The 16,178-nt window shown below is 52.8% G+C and overlaps 8 protein-coding genes across 8 annotated transcripts; 5 read left to right on the forward strand and 3 right to left on the reverse strand.

Annotated features, from left to right (window-relative positions):
- Positions 1 to 652: 652 nt before the first annotated feature.
- AYO20_04014 (hypothetical protein) lies at positions 653 to 2,636 on the forward strand (the record flags this gene model as incomplete). Its single annotated transcript, XM_022642313.1, has 2 exons — positions 653 to 2,062; positions 2,115 to 2,636. The coding sequence occupies 2 exons, from the start codon at positions 653 to 655 to the stop codon at positions 2,634 to 2,636; spliced, it is 1,932 nt and encodes a 643-aa protein (XP_022501694.1).
- Positions 2,637 to 3,300: 664 nt separating this feature from the next.
- Positions 3,301 to 4,397, forward strand: AYO20_04015 (hypothetical protein; the record flags this gene model as incomplete). The annotated part of the gene is made up of 3 exons (XM_022642314.1): positions 3,301 to 3,584; positions 3,651 to 4,125; positions 4,179 to 4,397. 3 exons carry the CDS (start codon positions 3,301 to 3,303, stop codon positions 4,395 to 4,397), a joined length of 978 nt encoding a protein of 325 aa, XP_022501695.1.
- Positions 4,398 to 5,256: 859 nt separating this feature from the next.
- AYO20_04016 (hypothetical protein) lies at positions 5,257 to 6,313 on the forward strand (the record flags this gene model as incomplete). Its single annotated transcript, XM_022642315.1, has 4 exons — positions 5,257 to 5,335; positions 5,502 to 5,584; positions 5,866 to 6,131; positions 6,289 to 6,313. The coding sequence occupies 4 exons, from the start codon at positions 5,257 to 5,259 to the stop codon at positions 6,311 to 6,313; spliced, it is 453 nt and encodes a 150-aa protein (XP_022501696.1).
- An 87-nt stretch (positions 6,314 to 6,400) lies between these two features.
- AYO20_04017 (uroporphyrinogen decarboxylase) lies at positions 6,401 to 7,784 on the reverse strand (the record flags this gene model as incomplete). Its single annotated transcript, XM_022642316.1, has 3 exons — positions 6,401 to 7,395; positions 7,594 to 7,635; positions 7,730 to 7,784. 3 exons carry the CDS (start codon positions 7,782 to 7,784, stop codon positions 6,401 to 6,403), a joined length of 1,092 nt encoding a protein of 363 aa, XP_022501697.1.
- Positions 7,785 to 8,264: 480 nt separating this feature from the next.
- AYO20_04018 (hypothetical protein) lies at positions 8,265 to 10,082 on the reverse strand (the record flags this gene model as incomplete). Its single annotated transcript, XM_022642317.1, has 3 exons — positions 8,265 to 8,793; positions 8,845 to 9,576; positions 9,628 to 10,082. The coding sequence occupies 3 exons, from the start codon at positions 10,080 to 10,082 to the stop codon at positions 8,265 to 8,267; spliced, it is 1,716 nt and encodes a 571-aa protein (XP_022501698.1).
- A 389-nt stretch (positions 10,083 to 10,471) lies between these two features.
- On the forward strand, positions 10,472 to 11,791 carry AYO20_04019 (60S acidic ribosomal protein P0; the record flags this gene model as incomplete). The annotated part of the gene is made up of 3 exons (XM_022642318.1): positions 10,472 to 10,533; positions 10,581 to 10,768; positions 10,830 to 11,791. The coding sequence occupies 3 exons, from the start codon at positions 10,472 to 10,474 to the stop codon at positions 11,789 to 11,791; spliced, it is 1,212 nt and encodes a 403-aa protein (XP_022501699.1).
- A 455-nt stretch (positions 11,792 to 12,246) lies between these two features.
- AYO20_04020 (hypothetical protein) lies at positions 12,247 to 13,107 on the reverse strand (the record flags this gene model as incomplete). Its single annotated transcript, XM_022642319.1, has 1 exon — positions 12,247 to 13,107. The coding sequence occupies one exon, from the start codon at positions 13,105 to 13,107 to the stop codon at positions 12,247 to 12,249; it is 861 nt and encodes a 286-aa protein (XP_022501700.1).
- Positions 13,108 to 13,762: 655 nt separating this feature from the next.
- Positions 13,763 to 16,043, forward strand: AYO20_04021 (hypothetical protein; the record flags this gene model as incomplete). The annotated part of the gene is made up of 2 exons (XM_022642320.1): positions 13,763 to 13,793; positions 13,861 to 16,043. 2 exons carry the CDS (start codon positions 13,763 to 13,765, stop codon positions 16,041 to 16,043), a joined length of 2,214 nt encoding a protein of 737 aa, XP_022501701.1.
- Positions 16,044 to 16,178: the final 135 nt, after the last annotated feature.

Here is a 16,178-nt window from a genome sequence, read left to right on the forward strand (position 1 = left end):
AAATCCAGGCACACCAATCATCTGCCACAGGGGCCCCTGCTCGGCTTGGTTTAATCATTTCCTCTCCATCCCTCTTCCATGCCACGCCCAGACAGTGGCAGAAGTGGCAGACACAACTGCGCCCTCGTCTGAAACACCTTCAGTCAAACCACTTTCCCTGGTGTCCTTCTTATCTCACACCCCAGCTTCACTGCCACTTTTGCGCTCCCTTCAGCGTCCACGCTCTCTAGCTTCGATTCTCTGTCGCTCCTTCTTCTACCTCGCGCATCTTCTGCTCGAAGCTCGTCGACGCCGCCGAGTTCATTGTTGACATTCTTTCGATTCTGTCTCTCACCCCCTTCATTCATCCTATTATTCACTGCGTGTGAATTGTCGCCCCTCTTTTATCGACAATTCATCACCGGCCACTCCTTTATCCTCCCACCCTCACCAAGTCACTCCCTCTTCAAACAATTCCAGCAGCGCTGTGACATCCTCCTTTGTACATTGTCGTCCTCGAAACACACGGCCGCAGCCACCACCGCGGGCCTGTCCAATCCCCTTCGATTTACCACGCGACGATCAGGACATCCATCCCGCAACCAGCTTCGCATCAGGGTTGTGAGCCATAATCTTACCAAGCCGAGTGCTGCGTACAGTCGACTGTGCAGGCATGAAGATGAATTTTCACGACAAGGTGGTGGAGCTGGCCAGGCGTCAAGATTCCATCACTGATGGAGGCACTGTTTATTCCGTCGTTTATGTCACGGCACAGCCAACCTTTACCGGTGTCATTGGGGGCTATACCACTCTCACCGACGACTCTGCTGCAGAGACAGCTACCCAAGCTTCCAGTCCGAGCGGTGCCGCAACGAATTCTGCCGGCTCATCTGCTCCCACAGCCGGGTCGTCAAGTGTCTCAAGTGGGAGTCTTGCGCCGACCACTACTACTCCCTTGGTTGCACCAACAACAAGAGACAACGGCTCTCCAACTGGCTTGTCGTCTATGACGAACACAGACAGCGGCGCAGTTGCTGCGGTTACTGGAACCCCCGAGTCTTCGTCCACCTCCAGTTCCGGCCTGTCGACTGGTGCGAAAGCGGGTATCGCCATCGCGGTGATCGCCATTGTTGGTCTCATCGCTGTCTTTTTGCTGTGGCTGCTTGGGAAGAAGAGGCGTGAGCGCGAAGCGCAAGCTGCTGCAGACAATGAGAAACCCAATCCTAGTGCTGGAATCAGCAGCACTGAGATGGCGCTCAGGAGTCCGCCCATCAGCTCAACTGCTCCACGAATAAGCCTGAGACCTGTTTCTCGAATGTTGCCCGAGTTCATGGGATCGTCTTCTAAGAGCAGACTCAGCGCTGGCAATTTACTCAACACCATCGGAGAATCTGGTTCTGCCCCTGCTACCGGCCCTGCTCGCAACCTGAGTCCCTCACCTCAACCTCGCGGTCCAAGCCCAACCCGCCTCCGAGGTCCAAGTCCAACTCGCCCTTCACAGGATGACCACCCGAACAACCCTTTTGCTGATCCACAGAATCCCTTTGCAGACCCTGAGAAATCGATGGAAGCCCCTGGCCCGGTCACTAATGCAACATCCACCGCGAAATCAGCTCCTGTCGTTCCCATCATTGCCGTCACTGGCGCTGCTGCTGCTGCCGCTGCTGCCGCTCCGGTCAGCGAAACCAAGGCAGCCCCGGTTCCTCGTGAAGGACCAACTGCCGTTCCTGCTCCGAAGCCGATTACACCTCCTATGACGTCTCCTGCATCAGCACCGATACTGCCACCCGGGCCAACTGCGGAACCTATTTCTGTTCCAGTCCCTGCATCTGCTTCGACCACAGCTCCCGCTCCTGCTCCTGTCCCTGTTCCTGTTGCCATATCCACGCCGAAGCAGCCTGCTTCTCCAGCTTCTTCGGCGCCCGCATCTCCAGCTCCATCCTCCGTGGCCGGTTCCGCATCCGAATCGTCTCAAGGCAATGTTTACCGAGTTCTTATGGATTTCGCGCCTTCCATGGACGACGAACTTGAGTTGAAGAACGGCCAGCTGGTTCGTTTACTGCACGAGTATGACGATGGATGGGTAAGTGACAATACTTGTATTGTATCTGATGGCTCAACTAATGTACTCCTAGGCGCTTTGCATTCGACTTGATCGATCTCAACAAGGTGTGGTTCCTCGAACATGCCTCGCCGCCAAACCGTCCAAGCCCAAGCCATCCCATCTGAATCAATATGCTCGACCACCACCACCTGGAGGACCGATGTCCCGCCCTATGTCTCCCGCTGGTGGTCCCAGAACCCCGATGGGTCCTCAACGCCCGATGAGTCCTGGCGGGAGACCAATGAGTCCAGCAGGAAGATCAATGAGCCCAATGGGAAGGCCCATGAGCCCGAGCGGAAGAATGAGTCCGGCCGGAATGCGGCGACCGATGAGCCCAGGCTTCAATCAGGGACCGAGATCGATGTCTCCGGGCCCTAGGATGGGACCGCCGGGTCGCAGCATGTCTCCTGGACCATACGGTGTTCGGGGTGGCCCGCCACCAATGGCTGCAGCAAATCGACCAAGGAGCAACTCTGCCAGCAACGTCAGAGACAAGCGCAACTCTCCCGCTGGTCCGTCAAAGCTAGGACCTGGCTCGGACCTTGCTTTTTAGATTATCAATCTTTCGTATCTCCCATCATGTCCACGGTACCTTCCATGAGATGACTGTTTGCAAATCGGGTCCCATCGCGACCCTTGGAACATGCACTTTACGATGAAGTACAGTATCGTCGTCGGCTGAGGACATTGTGCCCGGACTTGATCATTTTATGCTTTTACTTTTCCAAGCTGGTGCGTTTGTTCATTTCTGGAACAAATTGTTGAAGACTTCCCACTAGCAGAGAGGTCCGACTGCTGTTTAGCGGATAGTGGTTTGCGAGGCTGGAGAACAGGCGTCCAGGCGAACAAGACAAGATATGTCTTATGCCAGGATAGATAGATAATACCCACATGAATGAACATTGCTTACGTCTGAGTTTGTGTTGTAATGCTGGGGATGAATCCGCTCTGTAGCAATTGACGGCTATGCTGCCAGACCTTGCTTCTCGTCTACCTCGTATATAGCTGTTAGTCATGTTGCATGGGAGGCAACAGGTATGCACAGGCAGCGAAAGGGAAATGAAGAGTGGGATGCGGAATGTCCGATGTTTATCCGATGTTTACCCGAATTACCTATATTTTTGTGAACGTGCGCGACTTGACACTCATCTTCAAGCACTGAATAACGTCTTTCATCAGCGCGTCAACAAATTGATCATCAAGGTTAAACTGTAATGATGGAATCCTTGAAAATCCAGGAGTCGCAAGACTTGCGCCACGACAGCCCTCCTGTCGCTGCACGTCAATATGGTCACGTCGCAAGAGGGGTGATGGATCATTCAGTCTGTGCACAGCCAGAAGAGACCTACAAGCCTGAGCTGCAGGAAATCTTGCTCTGGCTCCGAACGCAACAATGCCGCTTGGACGTGGCCGACGGAATCGAGTTCTTTCTACCTTCAGAGCAGTACCGACAATTCCAAGAGTTGATGCAAAATGACGAGTTTGTTGAAGCGAAGGTGAAGTACGTTTGGACCCGCAAGGCAGTGACATGTCCTGACCCCGACCCGTAACTAACTTGTTGACCCAGATACGACTATTCCAGCGACCACGAAACACTGACGTTCAGAATGGCTGGCCATAGACACGAAGCCCTTGCTGATTATCTCAAGCTGCGTCTGGGATATTTCATCAATAAGACAATGGAACACCCGGAACCAGCCATTGCCGCCTTCGCTTCATCTCTCATGCAAACCGGTTCCGCCCGAGTCAAGTATCCGTCAAGGAATGGTAAGGGCGGGATTGAGCGACGTCCAGACCTGACTATCGCAAACCCAAACATCATTCCATACCCAGTCATGATTGGCGAAGTCGCAGTCTCGCAGACCACACAAGCTCTGGATAACCTCGCACGAGAGTATGTCGAGTCAACTGACGGTCAGATTCGAACTGTCATTGGCCTCGACGTCGATAATCTGATGGGAGCGAGGGTGCGCATCTCGGTGTGGAGGGCCAAATTTGGTGAAAACGGGAAGTTCGAGGGCGTCGCCTGCGACGATAGCGTGGTGAGATGATAAGATCCCACCTGCCGTATACTATTACTGACTGTGTCAATTAGGAAGTTCGAAGCATCGACGGCATCAAGAATCCCCACGATCGCGTCGGACTATCTCTCTTCCTCGAAGACTTTGCTCTTGGTGACGAATTGACCAACAATACGATTCCTGGATCTGTGACCATGACCTTGCAGACCGATGACCTGTATGCGATGGTGGAGAAAGCCGAGGCACTGGAGAAAACTGTGAAGGCCTTGTGGGCACAGCGAAACGGTGGATAGCAGCTTTTGCTCCTGCTGTGAGAGCGCAGCCACGGAGAACGATTTCATGATTGAGTATGAATTGATACCCCCAAGTGTACACGATGAGCATGGCATGGACATGGATATGGGCATGGAGTGCATGAGGGAGCGGCGTCAACGGCTTTGTCTGTTTCATACCTAGCTAGAGAGAGCGATGCTCGCCCCGTCCATATCTTGACCGTCAGGCGGAGCCTCATCCTCTGTCGATGGGCCAGCGAGCCGTCGATCCTGGTCCAAAGGGCGGCAAGGATAGATGGGGAGAGGCCTCTGTCAGCTCTTTTTGAAATAGTAATTTTATTGAACACAACGCTCGACTTGCCACCATTTTTTCGCCCGCGAGGCTCTCTCGATACAGATAGACGGTTTTGTCCTCCTGAGAAGGTGTGTGGGTGTTGAGAATACTCGCCTCACTCGAGAAGCACTCATCGGGACCATTTTTAGACGTGACTGTTCCGAGTACATAATTTATATACCTCTATGTGGGTGGGTATTAATCTCGCTCTGTTCCCGGTCGGAGTAGCGCGAGATGGAGGCTGATATCAAGCGGACTTCTGAGCTCTTAGAGACCTCGACTCCACCGTCCGGCTACGAGGTACAATATTGTCCCGCTTGTCATTTCTATATGGGGAGATGTATATAGATTGGTATCGAGTACTATAATCCCCTGCGTCAACCTGCCCCCCAAACCGATCCGCCTCGTCTTCTTGCTGTCACTTCCTGTGCTGTTTCTTTCTCCCTTCTCGTTCTCTGGCGTCTCTGTCTTTGTATCTACCTCTTTCACAGCCTCGCCCTTTTTCTACCTCCTAACCGACGAAAACCCCAACCGACCGACCAAACAATGTCAGAAACAGACGTCGGCTTCCTGGCCGCCGTGGAGGAGGCTCGACAGGGCTTTGCGGAGGGAGGCGTGCCGATAGGTATGGGAGCATCCAATCCCCGAACCCCTTCCCCCTCCTTGAATTTCAATGGGAGAAGACGTTTGAGGAGGAACGAGGATGAGGAGGGGAATGCCATGTGATATGAGAGAGAGAGAGAGTAAGAAGGTCAGAGTTAAACGTGGAATTTTGTTCGAGGAAAAAACAGGAGCCTGCCTCGTCTCAAAGGACGGCAAGATTCTCGGTCGCGGTCATAACATGCGCGTTCAGAAGGGGAGTGCCACGTTACATGTAAGTACATGACATCCTACACAGCTACCTACCTCCCTGCACCCCTTGCTACAGCACATTCCTGGGGTACCCACGCAAGATACACAACCTCGCACCTCTGTCTACCACTACTCACGTCCTCGGCCTCTATTGCGAGGCGAGAGTGACTGCTACTCATTACCTACTCACCCACCCACCCAACTGCCCTCTCCTCTTCTCATCTCTCCTCACCTCCCCTCCCACTCCCCTTTCCAGCCCACATACATGTATGGAAACTCAAACCAAAACCCCTCTGCCCGCAGGGCGAAATATCCGCGCTCGAAAACTCGGGTCGTCTGCCCGCCTCGGCCTACGCCGGCTCGACAATGTACACGACCCTGTCGCCCTGCGACATGTGCACGGGGGCCTGCATCCTCTACAAGGTCGCCCGGGTCGTCGTGGGCGAGAACAAGACCTTCGTCGGCGGCGAGGACTACCTCAAAGCGCGGGGCGTCGAGGTCGTCGTGCTCGAGAACCGCGAGTGCATGGAGCTGATGAGGAGGTTTATCGAGGAGAAGCCGAATGTCTGGTACGGTCATTTTTCCAATCATCTCTTATCTCTTTCTTTCTGTCTGGGAGGGGTTTGGGGGTTTTTTTTCTTCGTCAAGAAGATTTTCTTTTCGTCCAGTATTCTTCCTTTTGGGGGTGTTTCTTTTCGTATCTTATTGCTGATTACCCCATTCTAGGAACGAGGATATCGGGGAGCAATAATTACTCAGCAATAAAATCCTACATGCATGCAGACCACTCATCTCAAGTCGGCATCTGTACTGCCTCTTCCCCCCTCTTTGCGGCTCTTTATGCAGTACACCGGTGGATCTCTTCAAAGAAGAACTTGAGATCGTCGGGATTGACGCCCGGAGTCACACCGTGTCCCAGGTTGGCGATCCATCGTTGCTTTCCTCCTCCGAAACCCTCGACCATGTTCTCGACCACTTTCGTGATGGCTTCACGGCCTCCGTAGAGCACGCCCGGGTCCGCGTTTCCCTGTAATGTCACCCTCCCTCTCGCGGTCTTCACAGCCTCCTTGGGGTCATGCAACCAATCCAGGCCTACAACATCATAACCCAAGTCGCACAGGTCGTCTAGAGCGTACCAAGCGCCCTTTGCAAAGACCACCATGGGGACCACATCTTCGCCCATCTCCTGTAACCGCTTGGGTAGCTGCTCTGCAATATAGCGTAGCGACGGCAGAGCGATCTCCTTGAATGACACTGGCGAGAGTTCCCCCGCCCAAGAGTCGAAAACTTGCACAATCTGTGCTCCTGCGGCCACCTGTAATGCGAGATACTCGACACAGATGGCAGCCATCTTTCGCAGGAGAACCTTGCTCTCTTCGGGATACTTGTAGACCCACGTCTTTACTTCCTTGAACATTTTCGTGCCGCCTCCTTCCACCATGTAGCACAGCAGCGTCCAGGGCGCGCCGCAGAACCCAAACAAGGGCACCCGTCCGGCCAACTTCTCCCGCGTCAATGTGATGGCCTTGTACACGTAGTCCAGCTCCTTCTTAACGTCCACCTCCCTCTTCACAATCTCCTGGTACTGTGCGTCCGAGGGGCTGCGGAGCGGGTTGGGGAACCGGGGCCCGACGCCGTCGACCATCAGCACCTCCATGCCCATGGCCTGCGGGATGACAAGGATGTCGGAGAAGATGATGGCCCCGTCGATGAGGCCGTCGTATCGGTCGATCGGTTGGAGAGTCAGGGTCGAGGCGATCTCAGGGGACCGGCAGCACTCGAAGAAGTCGCGCTTGCCCTTGGCCTGGTGGTACTCGGGAAGATAGCGGCCAGCTGTTTTTGGTTTGTGAAACCGCGATGCGCGGGGGAAATGTTAGCAGCGAGATGAGGGAGTAAGGGAAAAGGGAACAGGGGAAAGATGATGGGGTTTAGAAAGCGACCCTTCAATGCCACCATGGGAGGAGGAAGAGAGGGAGGGAGGGAGGAATAGTAGCAGCAACAACAACAACAACAACGGTCGTGTGATCGTACCTTGTCGCATCACCCATATCGGTGGCCTGTCAACTTTTTCGCCTGTACATCTATTTTAGTCGGTGGGCGATTTGGATAACCTTTTCAGGTGCTTTGCTTTGTAGGCGTTTTCGAACGCCCTTGTGTACAAACGCACCTCGTGCGGCCCGCAGGAGTCGGTCATTCTTCAGAGGCGGCCAAGTCTTCCCCATGTTTTTTCCCCTTCCGACGAACAAAACTGAAATCAGGGACAAAAATTTAGAGAGAGAGAGAGGGAGGAAGGGAGGCCGGGTCAAGTCTAAACTGCCTTGTACAGGACCCCTCTGACTTTGGAACTCGGGAAAAATGTCATTGGGGTCTTTGTCAATGATGATGCGTGGAGGGGCGCAGAGGGGGGCGGGGGGTGGCACCAGAGGTGATATTTTTTTTGGTCAAAATCGACTCCACAATTCCATCTTATTGAGGTCTTTTGCCCACACAGCCTTGCAGGATCTGCCATGCCCCGCGTCTACTCGGTACATAATACGGCAAGGCTGCATTTTCCCTAATGAGCACCAAATGACCTTCCTACTTTTGTACCTAGCTAGGCGCTGGGTAAGCTATACTATTTAGCCATCATATCGCCCCGATGCAGTCTTCAGTACCTTCAGGAAAAGACGGAGACCATTGATGGCTATGTAAGTCATCGCTGATCACGACATCCCTACTGCATCGGCGGGAACACCTTCAGCACCTCCTCCGTCTTCCTCCTCAGCATCCGCCTCAGCTTGGCCCCTTTTCTTCCGGAGATTCTCCAGGCCATATAGCATCTCTCCAGCAGCGCTATATGCCCCCTTGTCCTTTGTCTGACCTTCTGACGGTAGCGTACCCCTACCACAGTCTGGGGCAGACGAATTCAAAAGCATCGCCAGGCTTGATGTCTCCCATCTCAGCTCCGCCTCAGACCCATTGGAGCCCCCAAGCAGGTTGTTGCTTGTGCTGATGTCGTCAATAGTTAGGTTCGAAAACAGTTCAAATGTCTCAAAGGCCTCTGCTGCTGGAGTCTCCTCAGGTCTCAAGACCTGGATGGAACCAGGTTTATGTATTGTATCAATGCTGACAACAATTGCCCACATCGCCGGGCCGACGGTCACGTCCAACACGTTCCCTCCTAACGTCAGGGTCTGATGGTGCTTCAAGTGACCGTCTTGGTTGATGCTATAGCTCAGCAGCATCGGGAGCCTAGAAACCTCATTTAGCGCTGGCCCAAAATCTCTCGACGTCATTACTTACCCTTCAAGTGCAACCAAGAGTAAGTGCGGAGGATGGCGTGAACGTGGTGAATTGCCCGAGACGGTGTAATGAACGGGCCAAATATTGGACACTGCCAAGTTTTCTAGCGAACGTGCACCGGATTCCGAGTCGAGGCAGTTGACAATATCTGTCCCAACGTCGCCTTGGAAGAGCTCCTGATCGAGCATTTTCCCGGTCTGCCAATTGTAAACCTTCAGAGAAGGCTCACCGCTCCCCGTCACCAGTATTTCCGGATTCCATGGCACGATACACAGCTTGCTCACAAACTCACGATGGCCGAAGCAATAGTTCTCGATGATATGAGCTTGTGTTACTCCCCGGGACACGCGAACGTGCTCATCTCGATCTGAGGTCAAAATGTATTGGCGACGCTTGGGGCCGGTCTGGACTTCGGTGATGGCGACGTCGGTCAGGAGTGACACATGGCCCAGCAGCAACTTGCATTCGAACTGGGGACCCTCCTTCCTGCGTTGCGCCGCCTTTTGCTGACGCTGTTGCCTCAGTGCTTCCAGGTTACCCTTTGTATGTACTGTCAACTCTGAAGCAGAAGGGGAAAAAGTCACTTGTTGCTGGTCCGAAACAGGCTTCTGTGGCGTCCACCCGGGAGTAGGATGTAGGGGCAACAAATAGACATCGCCGAATTTATCACCGACGAGGAGACTCTTCTCATCTGGCGTTAGGACTATTGCACAAGTGCGCTTTGGCATTGACCTGGGAAGACTAAGCGTCACAAGCGAGCTCATCTGTCGAAGCTTTGCTTACCTCCGACTTTTGAAGTGCAAGACGCCTCTCGTCAGTACATCGAACACGATGACTGATTTGTCCTCGGCTGTGACGCAGATGGCCGTCTTTCCGTCACTGGTTGCGATGATATGAGAGATGTTCGGCAGGGTAGTATTTTCTACCTTGGGCTTCCGTCGCTCACCCTTCTTTCTCTCCGATATGATTTCAATCGAGTCTTCGGATTCCAGGTGGGAGGGTTCTCCACGAGGTCCATCGCCTATTTTTCGCCTTTTTGGTGGCCTAGCTTCCTCGCCGTTGGTCCTGGCCTCGTCGTACTCCTCTTCCTCCTCGTCGAACGGCCGCCATTCGCTCAATAACGTTCCATCTTTCAAGTCAAGAGAATTAACGACTGGGCCAGAAGCTGCCAGCAGGAACGGTTGTTGGCCGTCGACCGGCTGGACGCAGCATAGCTTCTGGAATGGGTAAAGAACCATTGATACTGAATGCTTATTTCAGGCGCCTGAGCCGACGGCGGGCAGCCTCCCGAATTTGGGTCTTGACGGAAATCCTCCCTTACAGGACTCACCACCACTGGGATATCTGTTTTGCAGAACTCCAGCGTACAAAGTAGCGAGGCAGAACAGATCCGAACCACATGAGAAGCCTGCTTCCTTGCAGTGTGGTAGAATTTTGATAGTGCCCCTCCTGAAATAATGCTTCACCGTTTATGCCAAGATATTTCCACGTGACACAAATCGCACTCACGAAAATAATCTCCCAAGGTCTGGCCGAAAATTTGTACACCGACCATCAACACCAATCCACCCCGTCACAATTGCAACAGTTTGCCCTTAAACATCCTAACTTCATCCCATAAGAAGTCATGGGGGGCAAATCCGGTACTAAAGCTGTCTACTTCGACAAGCTCAAGGGCTTGCTCGAGGAGTACAAGTCCATCTTCATCGCAAGTCCCCCTCAAAAAGACCAATCAGCCAGCCAGCTAACAAGATTCAACAGGTCAGCGTCGACAATGTCTCGTCGCAACAGATGCACGAGATCCGACAAAACCTGCGCGGTGAAGCCGTGGTCTTGATGGGGAAGAACACCATGGTCCGACGAGCTCTCAAGGGTTTTATCACCGACAGCCCCGAGTACGAACGTTTGCTGCCTCACGTCAAGGGTGCGTTCAGAAGTTTCAAGCCAGAAAGAGAGAGGAATACCATTGATCTGACTGATGGCAGGAAATGTTGGATTCATCTTCACTAACGGTGACCTGAAGACCATCCGTGACAAGATTCTCTCAAACCGTGTCGCAGCTCCTGCTCGTGCTGGTGCCGTTGCTCCTGGAGATGTCTATGTCCCAGCTGGAAACACTGGCATGGAACCCGGCAAGACCTCTTTCTTCCAGGCCCTCGGTGTCCCCACCAAGATTGCTCGTGGTACCATTGAAATCACCACCGATCTCAAGCTCGTCGAGGCTGGCGCCAAAGTCGGTGCCTCTGAAGCCACTCTTCTCAACATGTTGAACATTTCTCCCTTCACCTACGGTATGAAGGTTCAGCAAGTGTACGAGGAGGGACAAACTTTCTCACCTGATGTGTTGGATATTGAGGAGAGCCAACTGCTCAAGTCTCTTACATCAGCCATCGCTACTATTACCACCATCTCCCTCGCTGCCAACTACCCGACGCTTCCATCCGTCATCCACAGCTTGATCAATGGCTACAAGAAAGTTATCGCTGTTGCCATCGAGACTGATTATGAGTGGGACGCAATCCATGAGCTCAAGGATCGCATTGCCAATCCTGACGCATATGCTGCCGCTGCGCCGGTGGCGGCTGCTGCGACTGAGGAGGCAGCACCTGCCGCGGCCAAGGAAGAAGAAAAGGAAGAGGAGAAGGAAGAGTCTGACGATGAGGGTGCGCAACATTCCTTACACAAAGATCCAACAGTCCAAGCTAACACGAACCAGGCTTCGGTGGTTTATTCGATTAAACCCCTCGAATATTGGCGGGGTTCAGCACGTGCATATGCAAATGAAAAGCTTCAGGCGGCCACAGCGAGAGCAATAGACATGCAAGATAGGTGCAATAGCATGATTGCAACACAATGTCGCGCAAGTCGGGCGTTTCTTTTTGGAACTAATCGGTTGGACGACCAGGGCTTCTCTGCCTCCAAAGGTTCATCTTCGGGTAAGCTATGATCCCATTCTCTACTGCCTCGATTGTGACCCATGTGATGATCCATTTTTAACCCCGAGAACTTGTTTGCTCCATGAAGAACAAAATCATGCAACAACACTCTAATTTTTTACTGACGCCCTTGTCTCTGCCATTGGTTATCCTGTGTTATTGGAAACAAAATGCTGATGTTTGATTCAAGGTTTGGGATCCACTCCAATGTTACGGTCGCCACATCCAGCCTCGTGCCTATTGCCAGAACTCCTAGCATCAAATCAACCTCGTCTAATGCCTCAATGCCTACTAGGAAGCCCCATGATGATCTTGTACTTGATTAAGCGATGTCTTCCAGTGCGCCTCCATTCCAGCATTCCCATCAGAAACTCGCTCGCTCAACCTCTGAAAATTACAACATGTGGCCCGCAGATTGTTCCGACTTGGTGAAAATACAGAATTGCACATGGCGCAGTGACAAATACTAAGCGGCAAAATGCTTCGGTTTCCTTTGCTCTGGGATCACCAGCTGCTTCTCTTTTTTCTCAGGCCCCTCTTGTGCTGAACTGTCACTGCTTTGCTCTGTGGCCATTGGAAGGGAACTTCCCTGAGCTCCAGTCTCCCACGTCGCCTTGTAGCGGGTCCAGAGCTGACCAACGGATTCCCCAAAAATGCCCGTCCAGAACTCGTGCTCATGATACCTCACCTTCCGCATAGTCTCGTTCATCCGACTTACGGTGCCGGGTCCTCGTAATTCCTCTAACCAATCAAGAAACCACGCAGTCTTCTGGTAGCCCTCGTCCCATTTCTGCCCTCTGTTCTCGGGTGACTTGTTCCAATGCGGTGGCGAGAGGCCGGCCTTCAATCGAACGAAGTCTGCAATGCCCTCAATGAGCCCCCCAGGAGCAGTGCCATGACAGTTGCCCTGAAAACAGTGAACCATCTCATGCGTGATGACTCCGGCAATCTCATGGCGTAGTCCTGCTGAGTTTCTTGATAAGACGCCGTGAACATAGTCGAGCGACAGGTGAATCTCCTTGTGGAGGTCATCAAGTGGCAATCCAGTGGTGTAGGCCACTCCCCCCATGGCGCGTAGGACTACCGTGACCGATCTGACTCTGGGAATTTCGCTCAACCCGTAAGGTCTGTACAAGTGCATTACGACGTGTTCAATAGCTCTGGTCAGATATAGGCCTCCATCCAGGGAACTGGAAGCCACCTGGGCAGCCGGGTGGCCAATGTCGTCGAGGTGAAGTCGCAGGACGGGTTTGTGATGGAGCTGTGGAGGCAGGGTGGGAGCGGTCGTGTCCTGGGAGGGAGGGGCAGTCAATGGAAGTTCCGCCATGTCTATATTTTCTAGAGAGCTTGAGAGATGGTGACAGGAGGGAAGAATCGTCAATGGTTAATCCGTGGGAAGTGATGACAGAGGTTGGTGAACCACAAAGAAGCCAAAGGGAGCCAAAGGCAAGCGGAGGCAGTTGCGGGCTTCTGATTGGGTCCCGCGCCAAGAAACACCCGCTCAACTTCCCGCTCCGAGTCGCTGGAGCCAAAACATCAACACGAACCACGAACCACGAACCTCAACCACCACAACGTCGTCGCCTGCTTCACCTCCTGACATCCTTTTTCCACAACCTTTTTCTCTCTCAGCCTTTGGAACCAACAACGATATCCATGAGCACGCAGACCTTTTATCGCAAATTCCCTCGCCACCCCGCTTCGCCTTGATCAGGTAGGTGTCAAATTTTCTCTCATATGTACCAGCTCCCCCCCCTTGAGCCGATTGTATGAAGACTTCCCCCAGACACATTCCCGTTTGCAAGAGATTACAACTGTTGCCGTAAGCTGTTCAATTGAAATCAATTGCACTGCATTGATCCATTTCTCTGCCTTATTCACTGCTCCATATCACTCTTCTCCCCTGTCCGTCACCCCTCTCACCTCTCTACCTGCCAAACTGGTGCGAGGAATACCATTGGGTATCTAGCAAGCAGGACAAGATGGCGTTCTTCCGCAATCACATGAATTTCCGTATGGTGTTACCGTGTTACCATCTTTGGCTGGCTGTGTCGTTCTTCGGTGCTGACCTCTTGTATAGTCAAGGCTACTACCGCCACTACCTTCAACCAGACCGTCAAAAAGGTCGACACTACCATCCCTGCTGTTGGAAGAGCCGTCTACTTTGCCATTGCAGGCGCTAGAGCCAAAATGCTCGGCAAAACCTATGCTGATGTGCTCAACTTGCTGCATTACGAACTCACCCTTCCAGAGACCGAGGAGAGCTGGAAGAAGCGCCAGGATCTCCTGGCCGAACTCTCGGACATCTTTGAGAAACGCAAAGAAAACAGCACCATCCCAAACGACTTTGTCCAAAAGGTCAAAGCCGTCTTACCTCACATTGTCTCCACGGCCGGTTCTGAGCGCACCACCTTGTCTGCTCAAGCATGCCGAGCCCTCTCCAACATTGCCAAACACCTCGAGAATCAAATCCAGTCTCAACTCGATCTTCTTCTTCCAGGCCTCATTGCTATTTGCGGCTCGACCAAGATGGTCAATCAGAAAAACGCCAATGACGCCATCATGAACATCTGCAAACATGCTGGTTACAGCCCCCGTCTCTTCTACCATGTCTGCGCTGCCTTCAAGGACAACCGCATTCCTCCCCGCACTTATGCGCCCGAGTGGCTGCGCATCCTCATTGAAACCTATCGCTCTCAGATGGACCGTGAAAAGGACGGTCCTGCTTGTGAAAAGGCCATCGCCGCAGGTCTCACGGATGGACAAGTCAAAGTACGCGAAAATAGCCGTGCCGTCTTCTGGACTTTTCATTCATATGACCCACGAGGTGCCCGAGCCATCATGGGGACCCTCAATACTCATGCTCAAAAGGCTTTGAAAGCCGATCCACACAATCCCGACAAATCCTCCACCACTGCTGCGCATGCCAATGCGCCGCCCAGACCAAAATCGGCACTTGCCTCGATCAAAGCTCAGAACAAAGAACGCATGGCTCAAACCAAGGAGTCGTCCCAACAACGGGGCTTGACTCCCGAACCAATCAAGTCAGACGACTTCAAAGTCTTTGGGACCATGGACGACACCGAAAAGAAACCTAGTCTTCTCTCAGCACCTGTCAGGAGACGCATCGTTGCTACCCCAATGCCTTCGGCCAGCAGTGTCCAGCGCCCTGATTCTCGTGGCCGTGCTGCAACGTCGGCGTCTTCCGTGTCGAAAGACAACTCCACCAACATAGTGCCGGAGACCGTGCCCAAATCCAGTTTTGAGACGGTCACCAAGTCCAGCTACGAGACAATCAAATCTGATGGCAAAGAAAATGCCATGGTGATACGTCCACGCAAGAAGCGATCTCCCAAGAGGTCACCTAAGCGGTCTCCCGAACGAGATCGACTGGCCTCGGAGAAAAAGACGCTTCTGATGGCCATGGAGGCACTTCGACGGTCCAGCTTGGATGCCCTGGGCTACCGCAGGCTCCGAAAACTGATTGAGGAGAATCCTGGTGCTTTGATCACCAAGCACTCACAGTTTAATGAACTTTTTGAATTACTCATCCACAACATGGCGTCGCTGGACATGATCACCGAACCTCGAGATAAGCGAGCCACCAACATCAACCATCCCGCCTATAACACGCACACGATCCTCATCACCCTGGTCCACCTCTTCCAACAATATCCTCAATGGCCTGAACCACAGCCTGGATTGACCTTGTCGGCCCTTCTCATTGCCCGATGCAATCACAGCTCTTCATACGCATCCGTCCTGTCGGCCATCGACGACGGCGCCTTTCTTCTGTGCAGCCACACACAGACTGTTCTCCCCACAATCGATGCGGTGCTCGACACCCTTGAACAAATCGAGTGTATCATTACCAACAATCCTATTGTTACCCCCAAGTCGACGGACACTATTTTGTACAACAGCCTTCAGAGCCTGGCGTCGGACTTCGGCCCCGAAAGACCTCGCTTTGCGAATAGGCTCCCTATTGTTATGGACTTTGGACTGAAGATCCTTAATGCTCTCCTCATCCGAGTTGTTTCGTGCAATGAAACTCTCTACGAGATCCAAGAAGATCGCCTCGCCGCCTACGCCGAACACCTCCTCGCCACCTATACATCCATCATCAAGAGAGCGGTCATGAACTTTTGCATCAACCTTCACGCCGTCATCAAACCTGAAGCTCGGTTCTACAAGTACTTCAAGAAGGAGTCGGACAAGAACTTGATTCATTATTATGTTGACGTTGCTGCATCACCTTATTGAATGGGGGTGTCGCACACTTTGTTATTACTATTGTTAGTATGGAGGTTGGGTTTCAGATTCACTGTTGGCGTTGAAGGGCTGGGGAGGACGGGGCTTTTTTCATTTCTTTTTTCATTTTACTTTCAACCAGTGTTT

This window comes from Fonsecaea nubica, assembly GCF_001646965.1.
Source record: "Fonsecaea nubica strain CBS 269.64 chromosome Unknown Scaff20, whole genome shotgun sequence".
NCBI classification, from domain to species: Eukaryota; Fungi; Ascomycota; class Eurotiomycetes; order Chaetothyriales; family Herpotrichiellaceae; genus Fonsecaea; species Fonsecaea nubica.